This window comes from Benincasa hispida, unplaced genomic scaffold, assembly GCF_027475165.1.
Source record: "Benincasa hispida cultivar pf3 unplaced genomic scaffold, pf3_genome.v1.1 HicScf1480, whole genome shotgun sequence".
Taxonomy (NCBI): Eukaryota; Viridiplantae; Streptophyta; class Magnoliopsida; order Cucurbitales; family Cucurbitaceae; genus Benincasa; species Benincasa hispida.
In genome coordinates, this window is record NW_028325832.1 from 271 (window position 1) to 10,960 (window position 10,690).

The 10,690-nt window shown below is 31.7% G+C and overlaps 2 protein-coding genes across 2 annotated transcripts; both read left to right on the forward strand.

Moving 5' to 3' along the window:
- The first annotated feature begins 2,237 nt into the window (after positions 1 to 2,237).
- LOC150031088 (uncharacterized) lies at positions 2,238 to 6,792 on the forward strand. The gene is made up of 6 exons (XM_090309266.1): positions 2,238 to 2,307; positions 3,255 to 3,384; positions 3,489 to 3,686; positions 3,742 to 3,998; positions 5,650 to 6,090; positions 6,665 to 6,792. Exons 1-6 carry the CDS (start codon positions 2,238 to 2,240, stop codon positions 6,790 to 6,792), a joined length of 1,224 nt encoding a protein of 407 aa, XP_090165392.1.
- An 854-nt stretch (positions 6,793 to 7,646) lies between these two features.
- On the forward strand, positions 7,647 to 9,048 carry LOC150031089 (putative serine/threonine-protein kinase PBL19). Its single transcript, XM_090309267.1, has 2 exons — positions 7,647 to 7,913; positions 8,715 to 9,048. Exons 1-2 carry the CDS (start codon positions 7,680 to 7,682, stop codon positions 8,925 to 8,927), a joined length of 447 nt encoding a protein of 148 aa, XP_090165393.1. The 5' UTR covers positions 7,647 to 7,679; the 3' UTR covers positions 8,928 to 9,048.
- Positions 9,049 to 10,690: the final 1,642 nt, after the last annotated feature.

Sequence of the window (10,690 nt, forward strand, 5' to 3'; positions counted from 1 at the left end):
GGGAAGAAGATAAAGGAAAAACAAAAAGGGATATTCGTGTGGGAAATTTCTCGAACACACCACATGAACAGCTAAATAGAAGATTTACACCTAGAGTCATGAGTGGAGGAAGTTTCAAATTAAGGCGTGATTTAGGAATACAAGCAGGAAGAGAAAACTAAAGGTTAGAAGGCTCTATCTGTCCTATAGTTTTGTCTGGGCAGCCAAGTAAGACACAACCTAGAGAATCAATAGCAAGTGTAGATGTGCAACCTTATCGTTCATCTTGTCACAAGCATCACTAGGGTTCGTGTTTGAAGGGAACCAATGTATGTTATAACTATAGATAACTTGGTTATATAGGAAAAAGTGTCTACAGTTGTTACATGGAGGTATTATGCAAAAGAGTAATTTGTTGTCTGGAAGTTCATTGTATAGAATATTTATGGGTTGAATTCTTGTGTGTGGTGTTATTTTCTTGACTATGTGGGTTTGTTAGTACTAGTGGCATAGTTGTATGGTTTGATATCTTGAGTTATCCAAAAATGGATTAATTCTTGAAATACCTTAAAGGAGTGGCAGAAGAATCCTTTTAGGTACTATGTTCTTGCTGAAGAAGGTAGGTAAGTATTATAGCAACATAGCATAGTTATTGAGTTATGTGCAAGAAACTATAGTTAATAAGATTGATTATTTATGTAAGAAATTCCTAGATGTTCGCCTAAGTGGTCTAACATGGTACATAGGACAGTAATGACGTTTCCAACATCGTACAAGTTGGTTTTGGAAGAGTTGAAAAGAGAGTTGAGGATCCAACTACAGGAAACAGTGGATAAGAGTTACTTCTGAATGGTGTATTCCATGTGATGCATTAGTCCATATTTAGGTTTATTAAGGGAAATCGGTTGGTCTTGAGCTGGTACAGACTACTTTAATAATCTTAAAATTATTGTAGAGGACTAAAGACAACTCAAGATTGACAAAAGAGTTATGTAGACGATTCGAGGAAGGATTGAAGAAAGAAATACGTACCCTTGTAACAACCAATGCTAAGTGGAATGTGTTTTCTAAACTAGTGGAAGTTGCTATGAGGATGGAAATGAGTGTGGTGGAAGAAAACAAAGAAGGAATAGTATACAGTGGTAGTGGATCTAAAACTCCAAGTCTATTTGTTGAACATATAAGAGTGAAAGGAGTAAAAGATTTGCACCTAGAGTATCTAATAGAGGATCTTTTAAATCCAAGAATGGAGGTACATTGGGTTCCAAGTTGAGTTCGAGTAAAGAAATTTAAGGAATAGAGGGAAATTTTCGTACTGAGAAACCTAAGGAATCTATTGCTAGTGTTAGAGGGAGACCTTTGTGTTTAGTATGTAATAGGTATCATTTGGGATAGTATTCTAGCAAAACTCATACATGCTATAGATGTAGAGAACCTAATAACCTGAAAAGAAAATGTCTGCATTTGATGTAAAAAAGATAAGGATGTATAAGCAATGCTTGTAAACACCGGTGATGAAGGGTACCAGTCAAGTTGTAGGTGTTGAAGTTATAAATAGGTTTAAGGTATATGTTAATAGTTGTGGAATGGTCGGTAAGTAATGTATGAGATATATAAATAATTTATTAACCAGCAGCTTTAAATCTTGTGGCTTTGTTGTTGTGATTTTTTATTTATTTAATGTTTTAAGTCTGGACCACATTCCCTGAATTTTGAGGATGAAATTCCCAAAAAGGGATAGTAATTTGTAAGCCGTAGAAACCCTTCATTATTCTTCCAAAGTTCAATATTGATTAATCTAATGTTAATAACATACTTGGTACAGAGTAAATGGTGTACTGTGTACCGTACTGTGTACCAAGTAGTTTGTAACATTAATCTAATATTTTAAATGTTAGTTCAATTGTAATCGGTTAAAAAGTGGAAAAATAGGCTAAGAAAAGGGAAAGTTTGTTGATAGTAAAAGGAAAGAAAAACGGAAGGCAGAAGGGAACTCAAGTAGAAATTTGTTGAACTACCCGAGAGGAAATTTAGAAGTGGGGAAAAATTATGAAGTTCTTTGAAGGAAAATTTGAGAAATTACTTGGTTTAATTTACTAAATTTAAAGGAGAAATCTTTTGTTTTTTTTTTAAAAAAAATCAAGTATATAGGGAAGGAAAATGGAGTAGGTCACATGCTGAAGTAGCTGCTGACATGAATTAATTTGCTAAAGAAAAGGTTGGTCCGCAGGGTAGATAAGATGAGGTAAAATCGGTCGATGGAAGCATTTTCTTCAGAAAAATTGTTCGCCCGTAATTTTGATTCTAAATGTGCTTATGATGATGAATGTAAATGGCGATGAAGGATTATGATGAGTAAAGATGGATGAATGAGTGATCTATCTCTTGGTATGAAAATAAGGCGTGCATCGATGATAGATGTGTGCACACCTTGTTAGTGCGTACAAGTTCTCTTAAGTTAGACCCAAGTATAAATCTCCTAAGTTTCCTAGTAAGTCTAGGGTTGAACGTAGGGACTCTAGAATGTACTAATGCAGGGTTTATTTTCGGATCAAATGCAGAGTTTTCCTAATTAATTGAGAGGCATTAGTATTTTATACTAAACTAATGGCACGCATGCAAAAAGAAATAGAAGTTCAAAGGGAAAAAGGGATTCGTGGATGAATGGCTTTAAATGTAAATGGTATGCGTTGATAACTTGGTAAGAATAGCAAGCCAATATGCACAATGACAGCGGGATGAGGATGTTGGAGATGTTTTTTTTACAGTCTAAGTGTATGTGTAGTGCATTGGAAATTATGTTCTTTAGTTCATGCTATGTCCAACATCTCTCGATGCAAATGCCATACATAATCATATCTCTAAGGTGCATGTGTTAGTTACAAGGAACAGATGAAAGACATGAGCAATTCTATCTCTAAAATTACTTTACGTGCTGACTTGATGCGTTCAATGGTTAAAATATTCTCTCGAGTGACTTAACTACTTTTTCACTTTAATCAACTGATCAGGAAGACTTAGGCAAAAAATTTCATGCTCTCATCAATCTAGAAAGTTCACAAACACAAACAACTTTGAAAGTAAACAGATGGAGAAATAATGAATATGATCGAAAATAAGATTGAATTAAAGATAATAAATGTTGATACAACAATCTCAGTTCAATGAAATAGAATGGTAAATGGAAATGTAAGATAAAAAGGAAGAAGTCAAGCCGCAAAGGTCAATCTCTTGTCCTCTTTGGCTTGTTTTTAATGCTTGTTATGTCCAACTAGATGGAGGAGTCGAAGAAGATATCTCTCTCGAGCTTCTATCCGGCATCACCTCTTTATCAACGGTGGAATGGTGGTCATCCTCCTACTTCTTGCTTGCAGACGACAAAGTGATTCTAAATACTGGCTTCTTGTAAAAATTCTAACTGTCTAATCTCTTAACTCTGCAGGTTGCTTCCCCTCTTATAGGCAATCTCTCATGCATTAATTTCTGATTCCTCTGTTAAAGTGCATTAGCCCTAAACCTCACGCCATATACACCACCCGCTGCTGCCGCAATGCTCTCAATGCCGCCGCCAAGGCTTTAGCCCTAAACCTCAAGGCCCACAATGGCACCACATCCCTATTTCTTTCTCAGCAGCAGTGGGACAACTGCACAGGCCCCTTCTCCAGGCAGCCCTCCGTCTCCCTGATGGGCTGCGGCCTCCAGAATATGTACACCACCGGCAGCCGCTGCTCCACGCTCCTGTTCTTGCCAACGCTTCTGCAGAGCAAGGTACGAGGCGGCGGTGCAGAACTGCTCTGGGTTTGCAGCGGCGGAATTTGATGGGGTTTGTGGTGGGTGTTTGGCGGCGGTGGCAGAGTTAAAAAGAGCAATGATGGATGATTTACAGGTTCAGAGTGATGATCAAAATGAGAATAGTGCTTGTGGATTTGCTGCTGTTGTCGCTGTTGCCGCTGGTAGGATTGGGAATCGCTCTGATTTTGATGCCATCTTCCAATGCTTGCCGGCTTTGGACATTTTGAGTAAGTTGTCAAAAAAAATTTCTTCATATTTTACTTAAAATTTAGGGTAATCCAACACTTTGCAGGATAATAATTATGGGTAATTACAATGGATAATATTTTTAAAGATAATAACAAAGTGTATAATATTATTTTTAAAAAATTGTAAAGATAGTAAAGTTTTGATAGATTTATATTGTTGATAGATTCTTACTAGCGATATGGTCTATCAGTGATAGACTTCTACCAACGATATGGTATATCACTAATAGACTATCTAAATTTTGTCATATTTATAATCTTTTTTATATTATAATATATTTGTTAATACTCTAGGCTTAATTGCTAGGGTGTCTAGGGCAAGGTCACATTTTTCAAATATATGGAGTTGTAAATTTTTTAGGCCCACGATGTAAAGAGTTAAATATTGATGCCTTGTAGTTATGGGCTCACGAACTTATTGACACGTGGATAGAAGTGGATTTCACATGTCCACACTTCCCAAAACCTTAACCCAAACACCCATTAAGTGTAAAACAAATTTTTCAAAGAATTTGCGCATAACAAAATTAATTATTGATAGACTTCTACTAGCGATATAATCTATTATTGATAGACGTCACCCTGAGAGCTAGATCTTAATTTTGCTATATTTGTAAATTCTTTTGTTGGGTCATATCGGCTAATACTTTGGCCTGTTACTATATTTGCAACTACCAAATTTAACAATTGTTTTAGTTCGAAAAAAAAATTAAATTATAAATTTTGTCCTCATAGTTTGATGAAAGAATTTAGTCTCTATGCTTTATATTTAGAAATTAGTCTATATAGTTTTGATAAAACTCTCATAATCATCCAAATTATTTGAATTTTGTCGTATCATAAAAATTATTCATGAGGTTTTATCAAATTATTAAAACTAAATTCTAAATTTCTTCAAATGAGAGGGACAACAAAAACTATTATTATTATAATAAATAATGGTCTTATTAATTTGGTTAAATTTTAATTTTCTTCACATTTTGGTATCCACAAGGAATGGTTTAAAATACTTCTCTTCTATAGATTTAGAGCTTTTTTTTTTTTTTTTTTGTGAAAAGGATCTGTAAGATTTGAAGGCTTCTAATCCCGTTTCTTCTTTGTTTGGCTCTAGTATCAGGTTCCGGCTACTTGAAAATCAAAGGTATGATTGGAATTTGCATTATTATGTATGGATTCTTTCTTCCCATAAATATACATGTTCGATATAATCAAAAGATTAAATTTACATAAATTTAAGTTCAACACTACAAACTAAATTTCTCTAGAAATCTCTCGTGAAACTAATTAACAATTAGTAGCATTAGTGAAATAGAAAATGCTACCTTATTATCATGAGAATAAAATGTGTTTAGTAACATTGTCGAGGAGATGTTGACAAAACCATAAATGACAATTTAAAATTTTAAAATGCTCGGTCAAATGGCCTAAATTATAACACCTAAATTGAAATTAGACTAATTCAAACTATAAAATTTGAATTGAGACTCAATTAAGAACATAACCTTATTAACCAACAATGAAGAAATGAACATGAAAAGATGAGACATTCATTTCAAGTCCTTTAAAGCCCGTCATAATTGCATTTTTCTACCCCTTCAAATAATTTCCTACGAATCTAAAAACATGACAGGTTCAGTAGCGAAAGCCATAGTGGCCGCCATAGTGGTGGTGGTGGTTTTGCTACTCATCGTCCTCCTAGTAAAGAACGCTAGCAAGAGGAAGAGGAAGACCAAACCATCTCCCTCGAACGACACGTCAATGTGGTCAGGACTGTATCAGTTCGCGAAGGAAGAGATCGACAGGGCGCTTGACTTCGGGAGCGAGAGGACGAGCCTAGGGAGGGGCAGCGCTGGGCAGGTGTACAAGGGGATACTGCCAAGCGGGCAGCAAGTCGCCATTAAAAAGATATTTCAGAGCAACACGTCGGACTCGTTCCTTAGAGAAATTGACGGGTTGTCTAGGGTTCGGCATCCACATTTGGTGTCCCTGTTGGGATGCTGCATTGAGAATGGGGAGCAGTATCTTGTGTATGAGTATTGTGAACAAGGCAACCTGGCTCAGCATCTCTTGAGTAAATATTCTTCTCATCTCCTCTTTAATTACTTGCCTTTTTTTTTCACCAATGGTTAATGTTTACCTCAAACTTTCAATTTGAAAGGTAAAAAAATAGGAGATAACGCAATTTGTTAGCAACATGTTTTCTTTTGTATTTTTTCTTGTTTTCAAAATTTAGTTTGGTTTTTTAAAACCATCATTAAAAGAAATATAACTAATAAGATTGTCGAATGAGACATGAGAAATTTTAGATTTTTTTTTTCATGTTCAAAGTTATAAACAAAGGTAGTAAACTTTTAATTATCTAAACATAGAGTTACATTTGAGAAAATTAAAGTTGAGAGTAAAAATGATTAATGATACCAAGTTGAAGGGTAAAATTTGATTTTTTTTTTTCTCACTAATTGGGTTTTTACGTAAGAAAATTACAATTAACGCCACATTTACTCCTCAGAAAACGTAATCAATCAATCATAATATGAAAAGTAGAACCCATTTAAATAAGTTTATATAAAACTAGTTAAAAATATTTTGTGAATTATGAAATAAATCATCATAATATTTTAGGAATACTATTCGGATGTTTTCAGGAAAAGACACAGTACTAACATGGAATTCAAGAGTACGGATTTTGAGAAATTGTGCTCTTGCACTGAGGTATCTCCATCAACGTGTAGATGGCTGCATTGTCCATACAGATATTAAGGTAACATCTTAGTCTCATGCTAATTTCCTTATTTTTAAAATTTAATAAAAAAGTAACATAACAATAATAAAATTAGAAATTTAAAATTCGTTTTCGTAATCATTTAGATTCTGTTTGGTCACTGTTTGATTTTTAACAAATGTACTTCTTTTCTATCAAATTTCTTTTTCATCTTTCATATATATGTATAGTTGTGAAAAACTATTTTTTTCTTTTTTTTTTTTTTTCCAAAACTTAGATTGAGTTTTGAAAAAATTGATCTAACACTATAAAATTAAATTTACTTTTGCTCTTAAGCTTAAACTTTTAGGTCAATTGATGATTTAAGATAGTATCAGAGTAGATTGCACTTGTTGGGTTTTCTTCATATTTCAAGTCCATAAGTATTGAGGGACGTGTTAAATGATATGATATATTAAATTTGCTTTCACACATAAGCTTGGGTGAATCGGTGATTTAGGAAGAAAGAAATCTCGAGAAGGAAGATGTGTTCTTAGGCTTAATGTAATAGCAACAATTTCTAACACTACAAGAATTCCGCACTTTAATGTCGGTTTTAAACCGACATTAAAGGGCTTTAATGTTGGTTAACAACCGACATTAAAGATAGTATTATTAAAGTCCTTTAATGTCAGTTGTTTTAATGTCGGTTTTAAACCGACATTAAAGGGCTTTAATAACACTATCTTCAATGTCGGCTGCAATCGACATTAAAGCCCTTTAATGAAATTTGCAACTGACATTATACATTCGAGACCACTATTTTCAACCGACATTGAAATCCAAAATTGTTGTAGTGTGAATAAACTACATGTAAGTTTAAGTTAATGGTACATTTACCATTTTTTTTTTTTTTTTGTTTATTTTGATAGTTAACCAACATACTTTTGAATGAGAAAATGGAGCCAAAACTATCAGATTTTGGGTTGGCAAGGATGTTGGGAATGGATGAGACAAAAGCATTCACAGATGTTAGAGGAACCATTGGTTATATGGATCCTGAATACATGAGCAATGCCAAACTCACTTGTGCAAGTGATATTTATAGTTTTGGCATTGTGGCTCTTCAGCTTTTATCTGGTCAAAAGGTCATTGATTTGGATCTTGATGCTAGAGATCAATTAACAAGAAAGGTTAGTTTTCAATAATCTCACCATTTTCATATCCTTCATTTCCCTCTACTTATCATATTCTTGTTTTCTTTTTATTCTTTTTTCTCATCTTAATTCACAATTAAATTTAGTTTAGTTGAGACCATGTTTACATACTCAAATAAATATTTAGTAAAAGTGTCATTCTTAAATATTTTTAGTCATGAATATTGATCTCTTATCTTATTATGAAGTCGAATTATTTTTTTTCAACAATATGTGAGGTGGGAGAATCGAATCTCTAAGACATCATGCCGGTTGAACTATACTTATTTTGAGAAAAAACAAAATAAAACAAAAAGAAAAGAGTTAACTATTTAATTATAGATATCAAGGTAAATATAGGTATTGATATTTAAGTGTTGTCATGTACAATTTTTTTTTTTTCTAGAATTAAACTAATATTATTATTTTTTGCTATTTCATACAAAAGGGATGCATGATATAAATACATTTTGGACGAATGGTAATGAAGTGGGCCCCACATTATTATTCCCAAATGATTGTTTTTGTATAGATATCAAGGTAAATAGTTAGATGTATGTTAGATTGCACTTATTTGTTTATTTAATTTATTGTCGAACCAAAGTTGGTGCTACGACGAACTCTTGCGTATAGCCTAAAATTCACATAAATATCTATAGTTCGTATGAAAAAATTGTTAGATTTGGCTAATTTATATTTACCAATAATTAGTGAAGATATATTTTTGATGTGTAGTAATCAAATCAATAAACTTTAGGGGATTGAAGATTGAATATTTATTATATGGTATGATTTCAGGCAAAAGATGTAAACATGGGGTTAAGAGCATTGAGTGATTTTGAAGATCCGAGATTAAAAGGAAACGTAAATAAAGCAGATTTTGAATCCATTTTACAAGTTGCTGTTCTTTGTGTGGCAAAATCAAGTAAAGGAAGACCCACAATAGACATTGTCTTTGAGGAATTGGACAAAGCTTGGCAAAATACAGTCGCTAACGAGGTTAGTAATTAATAATTTTACTTACCATTTTTATTTTCACTAATACTAGTTAGGTTAAATTCTTAATTGGGTCCCTACGGAAAAAAAACTCGTCTATTTTTTTTTTTTTTTAATAATCGCAATGGGTAATACTTCTTAATTAAGTGTATTGCAACGTTTTTAAAGAATTGTAAAAATCAAAATTTATTAGTGATAGACGGTTAGAATATTGTATCAATTTGTACTCCTAAACTTTGGGTTTTGTATCAATTTGTACCCCTGAACTTTGGGTATTGTATCAATTTAAACCCTAACCTAATAGTTGTATCAATTTAAACTTTGAACTTTTGGAATTGTATCAATTTAAACCCTAAACTAATAATTGTTGAATTCAAACTCTGAACTTTTATAAGTGCATCAATTTAAACCGTGGACTTTCATAATTTTATCAACTTAAACTCTTTATTATGTTTTATTTGGATACATTTACGAATGTTCGAGATTAAATTGATATCTTTATGAAAGTTTAGAATTTTGATTCATATATTTATGAAAGTTTAAGGTTTAATTGATATAATTATTAAATTGGGTATAAATTGATACAAATCTCAAAGTTCGGAGTTTAAATTGATACACCTCCAAAGTTTAAGGTTTAAATTGATATAATTCTTAGCTTAAGGTTTAAATTAAATTGATAATTGCCCTTTTTTATATGTATAAAATTTTTTGTATTGTATTATAACTACTAATAATTTAGATATGGTCACTATATTTGCAATTGTTGTTTGTGTTATTAAAATATGGTTCCATAAAATAGAAATTACTTTGGCATGGAGTGCTCAAACTCCCCCGGATTGAAATTCTATACAAGGGTCAAAAGGTCTTATTTTTTTCAACTGATATGTTCATGTGTATTTATGCGTTAATGAATTAGTATTTAAATGATACAAAAATTCGGTTGAAAATTGTAAGTGAAAAAAACGTACAGAGATCAAAGTAGGATTTAAATTAAAGTTATTTTAGTTCGTACATGATTCCTTTTTCTAATAATTGTTATTAAGTTAAAATATTATTTTTGTTGTTGTACTTTCTAATTCATTCCATTTTATCCATGTACTATCAATCTTTAGATTTTTATCTTATACCTTCAATAAATCTTAAATTTAATCTATCAAAACCAGATATTCTTTATTAAAATGGATTAAATAGTTATCACAATAATTTTCTGACGATATAAGATGAATATATTTTCATAATTTATAAATGTTAATAGGTACCAACTTTAAAACACCGATGAAACTATACAACTTATTGAAGGCATTACAAAGAGTAGAGACAAATCAAACAAAATAAACACCAATATGGTCATGATTGATAAATTAAGGATGTGTTTGATTTAATTTTCAAGTATTTAATTTTAAAAATAAGTCATTTTAGAAAATATTAAAATGTTCGACAACTCTTTAAAACAGTTATTGAAACACTTTCAAAATATATTTTATACTCTTTTTATCAAGAGTTTAAATAAAGAAAAATTTTATACTCTATTAACGTCTATCAATGATATAAATTGATAGAAGTCTATAGCTGATAGAGGTTGATAAAAATCTATCAGTGTCTATCAGTGATAGAAACTGATAATCTAAAATGATTAAATTTTGTTATTTTATGTAAATAGTTTTCCCTATTTTTCTATTTGTGAAAATTCCCGGTAAATAAAATATTTTTTTTAAAAAAATACTTTTTCTCTAATCAATCCAAACCGGTGGTATAAGATTCAAAAAGAAAGATTAATT

Bases quoted from the DNA above. Each gene is read 5' to 3' on its own strand.
- LOC150031088 (XM_090309266.1), top strand. From the start codon at position 2,238: ATGGAAGCATTTTCTTCAGAAAAATTGTTCGCCCGTAATTTTGATTCT. The intron at 2,308-3,254 runs GTAAATGGCGAT...ATGTCCAACTAG, and splicing joins ATGTGCTTATGATGATGAAT to ATGGAGGAGTCGAAGAAGAT. The intron at 3,687-3,741 runs GTACACCACCGG...ACGCTTCTGCAG, and splicing joins GGCTGCGGCCTCCAGAATAT to AGCAAGGTACGAGGCGGCGG.
- LOC150031089 (XM_090309267.1), top strand. From the start codon at position 7,680: ATGGAGCCAAAACTATCAGATTTTGGGTTGGCAAGGATGTTGGGAATG. The intron at 7,914-8,714 runs GTTAGTTTTCAA...GTATGATTTCAG, and splicing joins GAGATCAATTAACAAGAAAG to GCAAAAGATGTAAACATGGG.